The sequence below is a fragment of the Eumetopias jubatus genome, unplaced genomic scaffold (assembly GCF_037043125.1).
Source record: "Eumetopias jubatus isolate StellerSeaLion01/CBP00866 unplaced genomic scaffold, mEumJub1_p1.0 scaffold_6, whole genome shotgun sequence".
Lineage (NCBI taxonomy): Eukaryota > Metazoa > Chordata > Mammalia > Carnivora > Otariidae > Eumetopias > Eumetopias jubatus.
The window spans coordinates 7,983,499-8,001,922 of NW_028274812.1; the positions used below are offsets into that span (position 1 = coordinate 7,983,499).

Here is an 18,424-nt window from a genome sequence, read left to right on the forward strand (position 1 = left end):
CCTCTCCATCCTGAGGTGGGCTTGGCTCCCCCGCAAAGCTTGGAGAACCTCGCCTACTCTTCCCTTGAACAGGCTGAGCACATCTCTCTTTCCTCTTTCTTGGTGAGACTGTGGGCTCTGTGCCCATCTGGGTCTTCCTCCTAGATAAGACTTGAGACGACCTGCCGTGGTTCCCCCCTGTGCTTGCCCCACATTTGGTGCATGGGTAACTCCCCTACCCCAGTCCTGGCAAACTTCGGGGTTACAGGCTGCCCGGCACAGCCCCCTTCCTTGGCAGAGATGCTAGGTGGCCCAGCTCTTGCATTTTGGATTTTCCAAACGGCCGTCAGAGCGCTGGTGCCCTGGGTCCCCCTATGGGACACTCATCATGTTCTCTGAGGGGTCTTGTGGAAGCCCCCTGGCCCTAGGTTGAGGCAAGAGATGAGCTTGGAGAAGGGTCCCAAGTCGTCTCTTTATGAACCTCTTCACCCCAAAAGGTGGGAACTCACAGCACAGCTCTAGCCAAAATAGTATCTTTTATAAAACTCCTGTTCAATTTACATTCTTCCCCCCCGCCCCCATCCTGGTTGAGAATGAGGTGTTCGAGGGTCTTCTGACAGGTCACAGCTACATCTGTTTGATGCGAATCCTCCGGGGGCTCTGTCTTACCACTCAACTTGTTATAGAATTGACTGTCTTCGTGTCCTGGCCAAAATTTCCATGCTAACATCTTGGCTTGTGATTATTTCCCAGGCAACAGCATTTCCAGTAACTTGTTAAAATAGGCAGTGTTTGCTGTAATTGTCAGCATTCCAGTGCTCTAAGGACGTGACCACAGAAACTGTCAAATTCGAGAGTCCTAGCAGGGCTGCCTATATTCCCTAGTGTCCTGAGTCTGTGCAGGGACACGTAGCCACCCATTTCTTCTTCCTCTTACAGACTGCATGTTTGGGAATGGCAAAGGGTACCGGGGCAAGAAGGCAACCACTGTTTTGGGCGTCCCATGCCAGGAATGGACTGCCCAGGAGCCCCACAGACACAGTATTTTCACTCCAGAGACAAATCCACGGGCAGGTCTGGAAAAAAACGTAAGCCACTTTGATTAGAACTCTTATTTTGCCTTTTGCTGACCAATCTTTGCAAACAGAATTGACCCTGTGTTACGGCAAGTCAGCCCGGACCGGTCCTTGGTGGTAGCAGAGGGGATGGTGAGAGATCTCGGGAACAAGCCTCCATGTATCTAGCATCCGCCTGGCGACTCTGGTGTGCCAGCAGACCTCCATGCCTGTGACCACTGTCCTCAGGCTCCTCATTTCGTTTGCGTTTGGGACGTTTCCTGCTTGCTTTTAGTACTGTGTGCTGTTTCTAGTTTCTAGTGTTTGTCTTCTATGTTCTGGTGGTCAAGGACGAACTTCATGACCTTTTAGTCAAATTTTTCTAGAAAAAAAATGTGGTTGGGCCATGAGGACTCCATGCAGTAGGGTTTCCTCTGGTGTCACCGACTCTGTGGGATGGTTTACTTTGGGGGTACATATAGGAAAGGAAAAGGAAGACATTGCCTTCCTATGGCTTGACCTGTGAAACATGCACAGTTCTTGGGAACAATTTCTGAACCAAGAGCAAACAGGTGTCATCGGGTAGTAGATTGCTGACGTGAACCACGGACAAGATGAGTCAGCCAAGTCCCATGGTCCTCTCTCGCTTGCTCTCTCAGAGGTCCCCTGACACAGGCTGCTGGAGGGGAGGCCCCTTTATGGCGTCTCTACCTCAGGACCCCTCAGGTCCCCTCCTTCAGGGGAGTCACTCACAGCTTCTTTGAAGAAGCTGAGTCAAAACTTTATAACACCCTAGGAAGTGCCAAAGGAATAACTTTGCCCCCTGCCACAAAAAGCTAGGAGCACTACCTTCCATCTTCTAAGGATAGCAGCAACATGTGTGTCCGAACACCTTCTCTGCCCTTCTCTCTCCCACTCTGCCTGGTCCCCAGGACACCTGTCCTTTTTTTTTTCTAGTACTGCCGTAATCCTGATGGTGATGTCAACGGTCCTTGGTGCTACACGATGAATCCAAGAAAACTTTTTGACTACTGTGATATCCCTCAGTGTGGTAAGTTGCTTTCCTTTTTGTAAGGAGATGGCTTCTCAGATAAATGCAGTGCCACCTCCCGGATACGGATTTGCAAAAGGAGGGCTTGAAGCTGAGCACTTCAAGTGGGCTGCGCTCTCTTCATCGTGGGCCTCTTGAATCTGTCCTTCTGGTGGCCCTATTTGTTAGGGAGTCCCCCTTCCCTGACACCTTAAATAAAGTAAATACACAATCCTCCCAAAGAGAAAACAGGTGATCCCATCAGACTCCGAATGCTCTCACCGAACTCTCCATGTCCCGCTTGGGATGCCTGAAAAACAAATTTTAAGTCCAGTCCCCAGATAGGAAGCTCTCCCTTTCAGCGGCTGAGAAGTAAAAAAATATACAAGCACCATGAAACAGCTAAGCATATAATGTACACTGTAAAGCTATAAATTGTCATCCTGAGAATTCAATGAGAAGGAACGTAGATTTTTTACTAAGCTCCAAATCTCCTTTATCCTAAGATTACTATTCATTACCCATACCTTAGCCACATAATTTAGAGAAAAACATGTTTGGGTTCTTCCCTCATTTCCGTGAGATTTTCTAGGCAGCAAGAAGCTTGGATCAGGGAAAGGGGAAAAGTTTGGAATAACAAATCCATGGGTAGGTCTGGAGAACAATGTGAGCCGCTTCGATTTGGACCCTATATTACTTTCTGCTGACCTGTCTTTGCAAACGGAATTTGTCTTGGTTCCAGAAAACCAGGCTGGACTTCGCCTTTGCACGGCTTGATTGCAGGTGCTTGTATCTGCCATGTGCAGCGGCTAGAGCTGGGGAGGGAGAAGCTCCAGCCGCCAAGGCAGCGAAGACAAGCATGCAGAGGTGTTTGGGGAGGAGTTTGGGGTATGGGGTAGAGCACAGGAGCCACTTTGCTGGGGTTTGCACCTGAGCCACCCCTGGGTAGAGCAGCAGGGAGGAAGGAGAGGCCAGGGTGATGGGCAAGGTTCGGCTTGGATCCTTGTCTGGATTTAGGGTGAGTTTACAGCTGAATCTTTCTTGCGTGGCTGTTTACTCCTTTCTGTAGACACTCTCTTGGTGGCCCCTTCATCTGAAAGGCCCTGAATGGGGTGAGTGCCTTCCCTTCAGCTGGTCACTCCCGATCCTCTGCTCTGCCCCTTCTGGAGCACCTTGCTGCCTTGTCTGGGCCAGGTTCTCCGTGTTGGAGAGGCTGCCTATGGGCCAGGTTCTCCATGTTGGACAGGCTGCCTACTTGACAGGATTGCCTTTAAGTTGTCCTATCAGCCTGACATTCCTGCCATGGGCACCACAGCTGGGATAATGCCCCTTGATTCCCAGGGAGGAGAAGTACAGTAACTTCCCAGGTGCAGCCCTTGGCCAACAAGAGATGCTCTAGCCTTCTAGAGGCTGGAGCTGTTTGGGCATTAGTGGGTGGTACCAAAGATGCGGCATGACCCCTCTTGTCTAGCTGGAAAGGTAAGAGGTAGATAGAGCATACGGACAAGTGAACGTCAGTCATCCCCAGGGCGTTGGGTTAGTCTTGGGAAGCTCCTGGAAGTCCTGTCCAGAAGCTGGCTGAGAGAAGTTCAGGACAGTTAGCTCTGTTCCATACAATCACACACATGCACACACGTGTACATGATGCACACACAGAGCTTCACAGTAAAAAACTACCCATTAGTGCCTTGCAATGGGGATGACAACTGAAGATGGGAACCTAGAATCTATCACATCCAAGTCAGAATAATAATTGGTGTCAGTCAGGTCCTCTCAGCAAAGCTCTCACTGTACCACCCAACTCTACCAATCTACTTAACCGCCCCCCCCAATAATACAGAAGTCCTTAGACTTTCCTGAAAGGAGAAGGTTCTGTGTTGTCTACTGTCACTTCCGAAACTTAGAAAAAAATATCCCCAAATATGCTTATGATCTCGTGATTTAGTTTGGGCTTTGAGAGGTCACAACTTCAGAGCTTTGGCCATAACCCGCTGATTTCTCTTGAGTTGTGTGACAGAATTGCGTTCCCTTCTTGAAATGTCACTCTTGTTTCCACTTCATGCCACAGTGTCCCGTTCATTTGATTGTGGGAAGCCCCAGGTGGAACCAAAGAAATGCCCCGGAAGGATTGTCGGCGGGTGTGTGGCCAACCCCCATTCCTGGCCCTGGCAAATCAGTCTGAGAACAAGGTGATGGTATTTCCAGAAACAATTAGTTCCATTCTTCTGTGTAAGCCCCGAAAAACCTTTCTATGTTCACATTCGATCCACGCAGCTCGGGGATCTGTACCTGCCTTTATCATCTTCTTAGGAAGAAGGAAAACTGCAAAAATTTTAAAAATTCTATTTTTCTAGGCTCTCTACTTTGAAAATAGCCCAAGTTGGAATATTTTCCTTGATCTGGGCGGCTATTGTCAAAATGTGCAGATGTAGTGATTTACACCACGTTCCAGTATTGCTGGAAAAGTATTGAAGATGCCTGGAGGGTCTTATAGATGTTCATTGTCTCTTTGTAGGACAAAGGAATTGGGCTATTTTTGGAAATGTGGGATGTTGGGAGAGGCATGGACAAAATTATCTAGAGTCATTCACCGATAAAGATTCTTTTTTTTTTTTTTACACTTTCTTGAATTATTGAATTTAATCAGAGGGTGCTCACCGATTCCCAAGCACCTTGCCTTCTGTGTAGGATGATAGTTCAGGATCACCATAATTTAAGAGTGATGGGTTCCAATCCCATGGGACCCAGAAAGTTTGGGTGATTGTTTCAGTGGCACGGGCTTCTAATAGGTCCGGTTTTCCCGGGTGTCTCAGATCAAGCACACGTGTGAAACAGGCTAATCTGTTTCTCGTGCTGCTTCGTCACCTCATTTCCATGCCAGGGCCCACGTGCACACTCAGTTCTCACCCTCAGTCGCCTTCCTTCCCTACGCACGTGAGATGCTATTGATAAACTTGACTTCAGTATATTTCATTCTTTTGTTGAGTTGGCTTTTCCTTTCTGTGCCTTCTCATTTATGAACTCCTTGCTCTACAAACCTTCACCTTTCACATATTTCAAATTCTTTCTTTCCCAAATTGTGTTGTGCTCCATCTCCCGACCAATTATTACCACGCCTGCTGTCGTTATGGCGGGCTTCATTCGGAGTGGCTCACACCAAGAGGGTAAAATGAGCAGACTCCAAGGAATCACAGCTGTTTAGGGTCACATTTGGCTCCCTGAAGAATGACTTGTTGAGCCTTGTAGAGATCTTGTCATAAAGAAGTAAGAGAGGCCTCAAGGGGATGATCTTTGGCTGGTCACTTCTGTTGGAGTCCAAGGCCAACAAGTCCAAACCGTTGACGTGGGCTCCCTGTTGCTGCCACGTGGCTTTACTCTCCGGTGGACAGGCTGTGCCTGAGCCTCCCCCCACCATCTGAAGTTTGGTGAGGATGAGACCTGGAAAATCCACTACTGAAGCCCAACTCAAAGTTCTGGCCATCCTGATGATGGGCTGGTAGGCTTTTCCTTTGGGAACATCACATGCTCACAATCGAGTGAACTCTTTTTTCTGGCTTTCTGTAGAACATATCCTCAGGTTTGAACTAAAATTCTGGCATGTTTTCCTTCTAGATTTGGAAAGCACTTCTGTGGAGGGACTTTAATATCCCCAGAGTGGGTGCTGACAGCTGCCCACTGCCTGGAGAGGTATGTCTGGGAGGCAATGGGGATGAGGACTTGTCATAGAGTCCCTGCCTCCCTCCCCCTCTCCTTTCTCAATCCCCTCCCTACTTCTTTCCCCCTCCCTTCCCTTCCCTCCCCTCCCCTCCCTTTCCCTCCCCCTCCCCTCCCCTTCCCTCCATGGCAGTGACACTAGGGACCAGGGAGCAGATGCGAAGTCTGAGGCAGAATTGCCAGGCCCATTGGATGAGGGAGGAGGGGAGTGTTTCTAGAGAGAAACAAAGAAGGAAGACCCAGTTCAGGTGGGTTTGTAGGCCTGGGTCAATGGCAGGAAGACCTGCTCATTGTGACACGCATTGGTTCTCCTGAGATGGGTGTCTGTCCTCGTACTGACTCCATTAATTGATTTCATTCTTCTTCTGTGGTTAGCCCCAAAGTACCCCAAGAGCATTCCTTCGTAGCCAGATTTAGGTAAACAGTGGACTTCGTTTCTTGCCACTCAGAGGTCACTGGTTGTGGGTAGCCAAGGAGGGAGAAGATGCCATGTTTATGACTCCGAAGGGCACTTGATGAAGGTGCTGGCACATTATTTTGCTCTTAATGTCACTGTCTTTCCTAGATCCTCAAACCCTGCAACATATAAGGTCATCCTGGGTGCACATGAAGAATTCAATCTTGGATCAGATGTTCAGGAGATAGAAGTGTCCAAGCTGTTCTTGGAGCCCACACGTGCAGACATTGCCTTGATAAAGCTGAGCAGGTACTAGCTCACCCATGGTCTTTACTCTGAGATCAGTGAAAACATTTGTTTATGTCTGGATTTCGTGAGCATAAAGGGTTGTGGGGGAAAAATGTGGGGTGGGGCACACCGCCGAGGACATGAAAGACACAAGGGCTTTGGGGAACAGAGAATCTCTGGGCTCAGCCCCATTCTGCCACACACTGGCTGTTCTCTTGAAAAAAGGCATCAGGATTCAGTTTCCTCGTGTGGAAAAAGAATAAGCTGAAGCATGAAGTACATGGTTACTTCTGAAACTCTCGCCAGAGAGTTCGCCAGTCAGCAAATATACATTCATAATCAGAGAATTCTTCAATTCTTCCAGGTTGACAGTTCTCCTTTCAAGATGATAATATGTTTGGGGGAAATCAAATGAAATGCTGTATTTCAAAGCACTTAAAAAGCTACAATATAAACACACACGAACACATACACACGCAACTCACAAATGCAAATTCTTCTTCCCATCCTTGGTTTTATTCTCCCCGTTGAAATAGAATTTTATTAAGTCTGACAAAATGATAAATTTGCTTTTGTTACTTAAAGTTAGTGATATTTGGAAACAGGTCCTAATAGAGAAAGCTAAATGAACAGATATTTTGAGAACAGTCACATTTGGGCGAGTCAACAAGGCGCAGAGAACACAGGCGCCATGTCGGGTGGTTTCCAGATGGTGGTGGGGCGATGGCAACGACCGTGGTGAGGGTGGGCCAGGCCAGCGCCAGGGGAAAAGTTGTTTTCTGCATTGCACTGTGTCAGCCAAGCAACGAAATGCCAGCTCAGAGGATTCTAGGGCTCTGGGCAGGTGGCGTCTTGTTGTGAGCGACCAGCGGATGGATGGCCGAAGTGCCCTGGTGGGGCGGGCACATGTAACTTTGGATGGTTTTCTTTCAGTCCGGCCATCATCACCTCAGAGGTGATCCCTGCTTGTCTGCCATCTCCAAATTATGTGGTTGCTGACCGGACATTGTGCTACATCACTGGCTGGGGAGAAACCCAAGGTGAGAGAAATCCCGCGATTCCCACAGGAACAGGTTTAGACCTCTAGTTTCCATGAGAACATGTCCATTTGTGCAAATGTCTACCGGTGAGTGAGGTCCACCTTTCCTGATTTTGGCTGGGTTCCTGCCTCAGTCTCCATAATCAGTTGTTAAGGGACATGGGTGAGGGACGGGGTAGTGTTTCTCTGAGTCTCCTGGCCCATAAATTCAACGTTAATATCACATCCCCAGGTAAGTAGGGTTTTGAAGCCAGCCTACGAATTGAGGCTGTTCAATTATTTTCCATGTGAAGTTAGCCATACCGAGCTCCCAAACACAGTGTAGAACAACAACAAAAATCACAGCAAAGCTGGTCTCCCCAAATACCCACAATCCTGTTGTATGTGTGGAGAGTCTGTTGGTGGTGGGACGAACTGACAGCTAGGGGAGAGGAAGAAAGGTCCCAGCCCTGGAATGGTATTTGGTATTTGTTGCTGGGGTGTGCGTGAGAGGGAAAACGTTTATGCAGGGTCCTATATCAGCACCCCATACTACATTTTGGGGGCCCCGTCTTCTCTTTGTGGTAGGCCCTGATAGTAATTACACCCGTCAGACTCAGGCCTTGAAACATGGTGAGGATGTCTTCAATCTCTGCCTCGCTTTCTCAGAAGTGTTGGTGAGGGCACAGAAGGGGAGTCAGGAGCCCTGCAAAATAGATCTGGCTCTGCCACTCGCTGGGCAAACTGGACAAGTCACCTTACTTCCTCGTGCCATTTGGCCTGGAAGAACCTCATCTGTAAAACTTGGGTTTTCAAATTGTGCTTTGCACGTTATTCTTTCGCATTTGCTTTCATTTCAAGACAGGTTTTGTGGTTTTTTTTTTTAAAAAGTTAAAAACTGGTCTAAATCACTTCAAATTTGTCTTCCTTCTTTCTGTACTTTTCCTACATTTGTAAAACCTCACCTCCTGAATTTTGCACGTCCCCCTACTTTCCATACTTCGGGGTCTGTGAGCATCGAGAAGAAAAGGGAAATGTCACAAATGATGCTGTCACCATGGGTGTGACAGGCCTTTCCAGCGTTTTGCATTTTAAAAAGTTTAAACACCGCAAACCCACAAACCTGCAAACCCCAATGACTTCGATGTGTTTGTTCCCGTTTTGCAAATGAGGGATCCGAGGCTCCAAGGAAGGCAGGGCAGTGTCCCGGGAAGCGCAAGCACACAGCCCGTGTGTAGCTGGACCTTGAACCCGGGCGGCCTGACCCCTCAAAGTCCATCTACGGTTTCTTCTGTTCCACTCACCACCTACACTTTCCTAACTGCCGACCTGTGCCAGGCTCCCCCATAGACTCTGGCCTCACCCTCGCGGCCACGGGGAGAAGCCCATTCTCAGTATATTCACTGAACCAGGAGAGTCTCAAAACAGAAGTCGGTCTTGTTTATGGATTTTCTTATGTCAATAATCACATCAGATCAGTGTTCTTAGCTTCTCAGTGTGAGGTCAAAACTCGTCTGTTCTCCCCTTTGGTCTCCAGACTTTCCCTGACTTTGATATTTCCAAGCAAGGTAAGCATTCAGGCCCAGGGGCTCATTCATGTTAGCCCCCTGTCAGCAATCACGGGGTGCTCTTGGAGCTCCTGCTTCCTTCTCCCCACAGGCCCTGAAATCAGGGCTTCCTCCCTAGGGGTCACCTTCAGCCTGCCAGCCCTCAGGGGTGCCATCTCGACTGTGGCCACAAGATGGCAGCACTTCTGCACAGACCACATCAATTTCCAGTCCACCAGTGGTGGATTTTGTCACCAGCATCAGGATGTACCTTGCTTAGAAAGCAGATACAAGAACAAGACACTTGGATACATTAACTCTCAGCAAAAGATTCTGAGAAGACTGGTCCCTCCACACATCTACTCAACTCCAGTAACGCACCCCCTACCCAATGCTTCCTCAGGCGCTTCCTCCATGGCAGCCCTGCCCAGTCAGGGCTGGGACAAGCCTCTCCTTCCCAAATGCTGGTCCTCTTAACGTGGCTCCTGTCAACTCTGGATCCAGTGCCAAGTTGTCCAAACTCAAGATGGTTATCCAAATGTACTCAAAGTCTTTGGAGAAGAAATAGCATCTCATCCCTTGGCTGTTCCGTGCTAGCAAAGGTTTTTTTTTGTGCAGAACGCGTTAACGTTGGGCTTGCAAAATTGAAAAATTGGATTATTTGTGAAAACACGGAGACATGCCCGGGAATGTCCCTCTGGGAAAGCAGCGTTTCCTCTGGCTATTTTGCAAGTGTCCCACTTTGATTTACCAAAGTGGAAAAAAGAAAAAAGCAAGTTTTTCACAAAAGAAGAAATACCACGGAGTAAAACAAGCACACAGGGGGATGTTTACTCTACCTAATTGGAAAAGAAGTGCAAAGTAGGAAATGAATGAGGACAATTTCCGCCTATTATATTAGCGAGTATTTAAAAAATAGTAAATACTCAGAAGTATGAGGTGAAGTGGCCTTTTTTTTTTCCTAGTGAAATTTTACGCAGTCATACCCTTTTAGGAAATAATTTGGCAATGTGAACTGGGAGCCATAAACATGTCTACATAATTTTCTGGGAACTCAGAGTTAAGAAAATATTAAGGAATATAAATAAAATGCATGAACAAAGAGGTGGAAAGTTGGAGGCTACTGTAGGAGCCCTGGAGCAGGGGAGTGAAGAATTGGAGCAATGACATCACAGACCCAAGTGCAAATCCCAGCTCCTCCACCAACTTGCTGGGTGATCTTGGGCAAACTGCACGGCCCCCCTCCCAGCCTCGGCTACCTTCTCAGTGAGACAGGAATGACAGAAACGCCCGTTTCATGGGACTATTGCAAGGGTTAAACGAGATACATCACCTCACGAGCCTGTGCCTGAAAAGGTTAATTCCAGTACATGACAGCTATTCTTCATTTTTATATTGTGGTCAAGTATCTATATAACGTAAAATTTGCTATTTTAATTGTTTTGAAGAGTGTGACTCAGTGGCATTTAGTACAGTCACAGTGTTCTCCACCACCCGTTTGCAGAACACTTTCCTGACCTTAAAAGGAAACCCCCACCCCTGAAGCAGTCACTCCCCATTAAAATACTAATTATGAAGACTGCAGCGTTCTAAGAAAACCCTTATTATATAATGTTGTGTGAAAACAATCAAGGTACAAAATTGTGCAATATGATGTAAGTAGTATAAAAAAGCATCTAAAAGAAACTGAAAGTGAATAGATGTTATAGTAACACTTGTATTTCTCAGTCTCTCTTTACATATTGAAAAAGATTTCTTTTCTTTTTTAAGATTTTGTTTATTTGACAGAGAGAGCGAGAGAGCACAAGCAGGAGGAACAGCAGAGGGAGAGGGAGAAGCAGGCTCACCACAGAGCAGGGAGCCCGATGCGGGGCTCGATCCCAGGACCCCGGGATCATGACCTGAGCTGAAGACAGACGCTTAACCATCTGAGCCACCCAGGCACCCCCCAAAATATTTCTTTATAGTTAAAAAAAGAAACAAAAATAACAACATGTACCCCTAAACACTGTCAAGAAACCCAGATTATTAAATCCAGGTCTTGGGAACATGAACTCTTGTATAATATCTATACCCTCAAGGGTTAAAAGGAAAAGCATTCCAGTAGTATCAGGAACTGACTTCTTGCTTTATACCTCACGGACAAACAAGAGATCTGTCACTGCGCTCTGTTGTTCTTGTGGGCATGTTTGGGATCCAGTATAACCATTTCTTTACTCTCTTTAAACACAGGCACCTTTGGCATGGGTCTCCTCAAGGAAGCCCAGCTGCCTGTGATCGAAAACAAGGTGTGTAATCGCTATGAGTATCTGAATGGAAGAGTCAAATCGACAGAGCTGTGTGCTGGGAATTTGGCTGGAGGTACCGACAGTTGTCAGGTAAGAACCAAGTCAATCTTCTGTCTTGGCCTCTTCAATATTTCAGGCCCCAAACAGCAAATTCCGGAAGGCTTTGTCAACTGCAGGCCACCTTCCAAATGCTACCCAGAAAGATTTTAGGTCTGTCCCTGCATTCAGATTGAGATCACGGACGGGGATTTCTTGGGCCCTGAGTTCCAGATCGGTGGTGAGGGAAGAGTTAGCGTACCGTCACTGCCACCGCCCGTGCATCCTCTGGGGGGGGTGTGCTGGTGGAGGGGACCCAGGTGGTGGCCTCTCTAGCAGGGAAGCCAGGGAGCGTGTGAGACAAAGACCAACTGCACCCCCTTTGCAATTGCTTTTGGGGTTTCCTCTGCCTAAGAGAAGCCTCGAGGCAGGAAGGGATGAGTACAGCACTCACAAGGGAGTTTTTCCCCAGGAACACTAAATGGTGTGGTTTTGATAAATATACTTTGTTAAGTACTGAATATAGCAGATATTCAAATGATCTATTAATAAGTTCCTTTCTAATTGGAAGAGAATGTTCAAATACCGGGAAAACTTACATTTGGATAATAGAAGGATGATACGCCATAATAAAAGGATGGTGGTTTCATCCTCACATGGTGAGGTGTTTGTTTGTTTGTTCCCCCCCCCCCCCCCCCGCCGTATAGGGTGACAGTGGAGGGCCTCTGGTTTGCTTCGAGAAGGACAAGTACATTTTACAAGGAGTCACTTCCTGGGGTCTTGGCTGTGCCCGCCCCAATAAGCCTGGTGTCTATGTTCGTGTGTCAAGGTTTGTTACTTGGATTGAAGGAATAATGAGAAATAATTAAGTGGATGGGAGCCAGAGTGATTCCTCAACATATCTAGAAGCTGGAAGCTGGGTAGGGAAGTCAGCGCGCTCAGAAATAATTGACAGTAATCAAACTAAGACACTGTACTTATAACATCCACTGACAGACCTCAACGTTTTTTAGTATCATCGTGGATAAATTTTTCCCGGCCGTGGACTGTTGCATTCTGTAATAATAAAGTAACACATCTATAACATTTGTTGAAAATAAACCCTGTCCTGCCTTTGATTTAATTTTTTTGAGCTTCATTGTTTTCGTGTTCTTCGTTTATCCTACCAGTTTTAAATAGTGTAACTCTCACAGACTTAGGTGATTTCTCTCTTTCTCATAAGGCATAGTTGCCAAAAAGGACCAAGAAGCCTATAAGATCATAGAGAAGAGAGCAGGGAAGTCCCAGGAAGTCATCCATATATTTATCTTATCTGCAAAAGATGGCTTGACATACATCTCATAAGGTCTTTATTCCTGACACTGAGATGAATGTTTTCAAAGCTGCAGCATGTATGGGTAGTCATGAGAACAAATTCTATTCTTGGGAATGAAATCTGTTACTGGCAACTTGACGTTAGCCCAGCACAGGGGATACTGGGCAGAGAGCCGCACGCGCGAAGGGAACGGGCATTGCAAGTGTAATACAAGACCAGTAGCGAGGCTGAATGCTATTCTGGGTCACATCTGAGTCTAGGAATGGTACCAAGAGCCCATGAAGGAACAACGAACATATATTGAAAGTGGACTGCTTAATTTCCATTGCTAATGGGCTGTCCGGATAGGAAATATACACTGTCACGTGGGGAGAGAGTTTTACAGTGACAACGTTCACAAGGAAGAGAGAGAAGAGACACCGATGTTACTTGACAATTTAAAATTCTTTATTGTTACCAGAACCAAAATATCAACTCAAAGTACAATTCCAAGGTGAGCGTATCAAGGAGGAACAGTCATCTTACAGCAAGGAGAGATGCAGAGAGAGCAAAAATGCACGTGTGCAGGAATAAGGGGGGACTGCAGCATTAAGTCCTCAAAGAGCGGTGCTTATTTCATTGAAAAACCAAACATTCATATTCAATTCTGTTGTGTTTTAAGGATTAAAAAGCTTAGCTTACAGTTGGCACACACACATGGTACATATTGTCATGTGTTCGCATGGAATTTTCTTCTTCGTTGGCAAGATTTCCCTTGGTGCCCATTTTGTCTATCCACACAAAATAGTTCATTAAAAAATTCTGCATAAGATATATACTGAATCTGAAAATACAACAAATATAACAGATAAAGCAGAACAACAGAAAAATGAGAGCATATTTGCATTTAAACTCCATATTTCAAAAGTCTCAGTAACAAAAAAGAAAGATCAAATCCCTTATTAGTGTCTATGACATCACTTGTAAAGCTTCTGATAATTCTTTTATGCATGGATATAATTGACCTTCCTTTTAAATTAAAATGGAAGCTTTTTCTCAAGACAAGTTAAAAAGGTCAAGATTGAAAAGGGTCAAGATCGAACAGTACGTGTTTTTCACTCTTGACCACATCCTAGAACTGAACTCACAAATATAAGATAAATATCCCTTTAAGATCAAAATTAAGACCCATGAAATCATTATCCATGGGTTTTGTTCAAAAAAGAACTGAGTGTGTGGCTTTAGCTGTTCACTAAAGGAGGACCCAAACTATCCTGAATCATCGCAGGCCCAAAACCGATTGACGAAATAATAGAGCCAAATCCTCAAATTGGACAGCGGATTTGTTCCTAATTATGGAATCAAGCCTGAACATGCTGGCAAGCCCAGATGCTGCAGCGGCTTACAGAGCTCAAAACGAGAAGAGAAAGGAAAGGCTCGGTATCATGTGGCCCAATGTCTTTCGATTCAGCCTCTTCATGAACAGGATTTCCAGATCTTCATCCTCCCTGAAATCTTCAGAGCCCTCCGGTCAGAGCTTCAGTTCTACTCAGGTCTGATGAACCCATTTCTGCATCCCGTTCCCAGATGCCCACTTGGCACATCCTGCCTCTGTGATGGAGCGAGCGGTCGTGAGAATTTGGGGAAGGCTTCTCTTGTCCATCACTGAATGGGTGGGAGACACTGCTCCAACTTCAGAAAAAAACTCAGGGGAAGCTGTCCACACAACAGGCTCTTTGCTAAACCAGCCACATACTATGTTCCCAGAAATGTCAATAGCACTCTAAATCCTAACTCATCCCGCATTATATAAAAATACTCTGGATAGTTTGAATGTCTTTGTACAGTATGACAAACGCTTGGAGCATAATGTAGCGGAAATGGACACACACATGTGTCTGCAAGGCACATCGGTTCCTTGGGAGGGGTCAACCTAAAGAGCTCCTTCCTTTTGTCTTTGGTAGGGGGCCTCAAAGGTGTGAACTGGAAACTTGAGTTTTCTTTTTCCTGCCACATTTATAGGTATATGGACTAACAAAACAAGGAGAGAAGAGAAAGTCCTTATGAAATATTATGCAACTAGTTCCAACAGAGTTTTCTTGCTACTACTCACCAATAAAACTCGTTTTCATCAAACACACTCATGCATAACTTCTCATAAAAACCCAATTCAAAGGTAATGAAAATGACTGTCTCCTGGAGTTTTTGTTTGTTTGCTTTTACCTGTTTTGGTCCCTGGGCAGGGGTTAAGTAGCATTATAGCATCTAAGTTCTTTATGTGACAGGACGGGATGCCACCCACCCTGACGTGGCCCCCAAACTCGAATACAAGCCAAGCAATTGTCTAGGAAGACACAGTCAGCAAAATGTTCCTCTGTTCTGGATGAGGCAGGACCTTACAACGGCATAGCGCTCAAGAGGATCTCACACAGTTTTAACACCTTTTATAAATTTCTTAATTTTGATTGACAAAATGGCAAGATCTTGAAGAAAATCTTCCATCTCACTCTAAATTTCAGGTAGCATTGCTCTAGGGTGAAAACTAGGTAGAGCTTTGGGTGAGAAATAAGCCATCACTCATCACTTGATTTCCAAACAATCTTAAGAATCTGTTTGGATGACTTCATGGGGCAAATGTCCCCCAGTCCTCTGACTGGCCAGTCCTGTTATAAGTCAGCTGCTGAGATATAAGCTGATGGTTTTATTTTAAATACACTGATAAGTCTTTCTTGGGAAAGTTCTGGGATGATTAAGCAATCATACTTTTCAAAATAACATCAAGAAACAGGACAATAAAATCCAATGAAATCAGTACATAGGTTTTAAAGGTTTGGTAAAAGACTCATGAGACTCTAAGCAACGGTTGCCTACCTCTGGGGAGGTGATGATACCACATTAAAAGAGAATTTGAAAAGAAAACATCAAGTAGTATACAGCATAAAACAAGAAAGGCACACAAACAACCAAGTCACATGTGCCCCCTGGACAGCGTCAATGCCACTCCTGGCATGGAAAAGTTGTGAATCTTTCTCAGCACAAATTTCCTAGTATTTAAAAGAGTGAGGATAAGAATTGCAATTGCCCAAAATCATTTTGAGTATTAAGTGAAAAGACATATGTGAAACCACCAATCATATAGGCACTTAAAAATTCTCAGCTTCTCCCCTGTTCTCCATCTATGAGTGAAGAGTGCCAGGAGGTTATCACATTTCAGTCTTCTTATAAATATTTTTGATGCAAAATTTTTTAATATTTAGGGATCCACATCCTCAATTTCTAGGTCTTTATTTAGACAGCTGATTTTATTTTAACATCAGTTCTTATGTTATTTTTTGAATTATGCAGATAATATAAGGCCATGGGTTGTAATTAGAAAATAAATCAAATAAGACAAAAGTTACAGAGTGTAAAAGTGATGTCTTCTTCCCAATTCATTTCTAACCTCAAAGGGTCGGTATGTACAATATTAGATCTTTTGCTACACATTCTCATGTTCATATCCTCTTTTTATTATGAAAATTTTTAAGCAGAGGAAATTAGAAAGAATTTGTGTTGTGTGAATTTTTGTTGATATAATTCTTCATATTTATGTATTGGTTGGATATTAACTTTCCTTGCACACGAGTTAGATGCTCTTCTCTCTCTCGTAATCCCTCTCTCTTTCTCTCCTTCCCAATCTTCTATCTACTTTTATCCATCCATCCACCCACCCATCCACCTACCATCCGTCTGTCCATCATCTTTCCCTCTCTCTTTCCACCCTCCATCTTCCCATCTAGCCACAGAGAGGGGTTGTTATTGTCTTGATTTTTTAATAAATACTATAACACACTGTTCAGCAACTTTTCACTTTGTGATCAATCTTGAAGATCTTACCATGTCATTCCACACAGATATATCTCAATTCTTTTCATCTCTATATAGTAATCCACACCATGAACACATTAGCATTTTCATAATCAGTTTCCTACTGATGCACATGTAAATTATTTCTGCTTTCCTTTCGATGTCCTTTCCTTTAGATTGTTTCTGAGTTTTAACACCTTACTCAGAAATGTTTCCCTCTTCATAATCTCATTTAAAAAATAATATACATTCTTTTATAGTTTTGCTTTTTTTATATTAACGTTTTTTTTCAAAGATTGTTTATTTATTTGAGAGAGAGAGAGAGCGAGAGCCAGAGAGAGAGCACGAGCGGAGGCGAGGGGTAGAGGCAGAAGCAGACTCCCCGCCGAGCAGGGAGCCCGATGCGGGGCTCCATCCCAGGACCCTGGGATCATGACCTGAGCCGAAGGCAGATGCTTAATGCCTGAGCCCCCCAGGCGCCCCTTATATTAACCTTCTAAATCAAATGTGAATTTTCTCCCTAGGATGTGAGATGGGAATTAATATCATTCCCCCCCGCCCCCCGTGAGTGTTCAGTTTTCTCCATGGTATTTTTTCCTCGGTAGTTTGAAATGCTGCTTCTATTTAAGATGCACTGAAATTCATACAATACCTGTCAAGTTTTTCTACATCATCCACTGTTTCTGGCAAGGCAATACCCCTGGTTTCGGGCAAAAGCATCACAAGCCCACCGCAGACCGATGCCAGGATACCTATGGAATTGGGAACAGCAGTAGAGCCTCAGGAAGGCACAGCAGCCCCTGTCGCCCCTCCCTGCTCACCCCGGAGCAGTTTGCTCACTCCCCTTAACCAGCCTTCACCAGCAGCAGCCCTCGGGTTACCCTAACCAGCTCTCCAGTTTTCCTCTGCCACTATTTGAAGTGTTCCCTACTTTCCTTGGATGCCGTGCAGCCCCATCACCCCAGTACTCTTGCACACATCCATTCCTTCACTCCCCGAACAATTACTTAATGGATGCCTAAGGGCCGACCCCTCACAGAAGACCTCACCTCCGGCCTCTCAGGGAAAATGGCAGCCACCAGACAGGAATTCCCCTCAGCTTCCTTTTACTGACCAAGAGCTTTACTGCATGCTCTCTGTCCCTTTCCTTATTGGGCCATGTCACACGGTCAGACTTGCGGCCACTGCAGCCCACCGGCCATCTCTTGGAGGCTTTCCGGGCTCCTCCGTGTAGCCATGAACCCCCTCACTCCAGTTGGTGGAAGCACTGAACCAGACGCAAGCCTCTCATCGCAGGGACCCTTCTAGCCACCTCACGGGATCCTCGGGTCACCATTCCCCCCTTTGCTGGTCTTTAGAGCCGAAATTCTGGAAACGCCATCCTTCCCTATTCTGTCCACTTATGCTGGTGAATGTTTACCAACCAACTCTCCAGAAAATAAAGCCCCAACTTGTAGCATTTGCCGACTTCCATGGTGTAAGGACTCTCGCCGTGGGCATTTCATGCTGGTGCCACGGCGTCCCCGCACGAGGCGCTGGGAAGGGCTCTGCAGTGACACCCTGTGTATAGCACTTCCCCCAGAAGGATACACGAGCCAAAAATAACCTGAAGGACACCCGTAACCGGGAGATGTAAATGGGTTTTGAGCATGTATTACCTCTGTTTTTAACCTATTTGATATATGTGTTTTAATAATGGCCAGGTTAACAACTGGGTTCAAACATTTCCCGAAAACGCCACGGTCGGCCTTGGCAGGTGGGTGCTGGCCAGCTCCAGCACCAGCACCAGCACTCGCCTCCATGAGTCAGGCCTCACCTCCGCCTGCTCTCTCTTGGATCTGCCTTCTGAGCTCCTGCCCTGCTCCCTCCAGCTCCAGACCCACTGGCTCTGCTTCTGGGGCCCAGGTCTCCCCCTTTCCCAGCCAGGAACCC

At 45.9% G+C, this 18,424-nt stretch overlaps 2 protein-coding genes across 4 annotated transcripts in view; one reads left to right on the forward strand and one right to left on the reverse strand.

Annotated features, from left to right (window-relative positions):
- PLG (plasminogen) overlaps nucleotides 1–12,221 on the forward strand; it is a 39,231-nt gene extending 27,010 nt beyond the window's left edge. For all 3 annotated transcript variants that reach the window (XM_088024230.1, XM_028103330.2, XM_028103331.2), the window contains 8 exons: nucleotides 919–1,067; nucleotides 1,992–2,085; nucleotides 4,133–4,253; nucleotides 5,677–5,751; nucleotides 6,344–6,484; nucleotides 7,397–7,503; nucleotides 11,261–11,406; nucleotides 12,060–12,221. In XM_088024230.1, coding sequence (XP_087880356.1) covers nucleotides 919–1,067; nucleotides 1,992–2,085; nucleotides 4,133–4,253; nucleotides 5,677–5,751; nucleotides 6,344–6,484; nucleotides 7,397–7,503; nucleotides 11,261–11,406; nucleotides 12,060–12,221 — 995 coding nt within the window. The remainder of the gene's footprint in view (nucleotides 1–918; nucleotides 1,068–1,991; nucleotides 2,086–4,132; nucleotides 4,254–5,676; nucleotides 5,752–6,343; nucleotides 6,485–7,396; nucleotides 7,504–11,260; nucleotides 11,407–12,059) is intronic.
- A 1,943-nt stretch (nucleotides 12,222–14,164) lies between these two features.
- SLC22A3 (solute carrier family 22 member 3) overlaps nucleotides 14,165–18,424 on the reverse strand; it is an 86,899-nt gene continuing 82,639 nt past the window's right edge. Inside the window, exons 10-11 of the mRNA XM_028103352.2 lie at nucleotides 17,145–17,244; nucleotides 14,165–14,677 (exon numbers count right to left, since the gene is read on the reverse strand). Coding sequence (XP_027959153.1) covers nucleotides 14,617–14,677; nucleotides 17,145–17,244 — 161 coding nt within the window. The 3' untranslated portion in view covers nucleotides 14,165–14,616. The remainder of the gene's footprint in view (nucleotides 14,678–17,144; nucleotides 17,245–18,424) is intronic.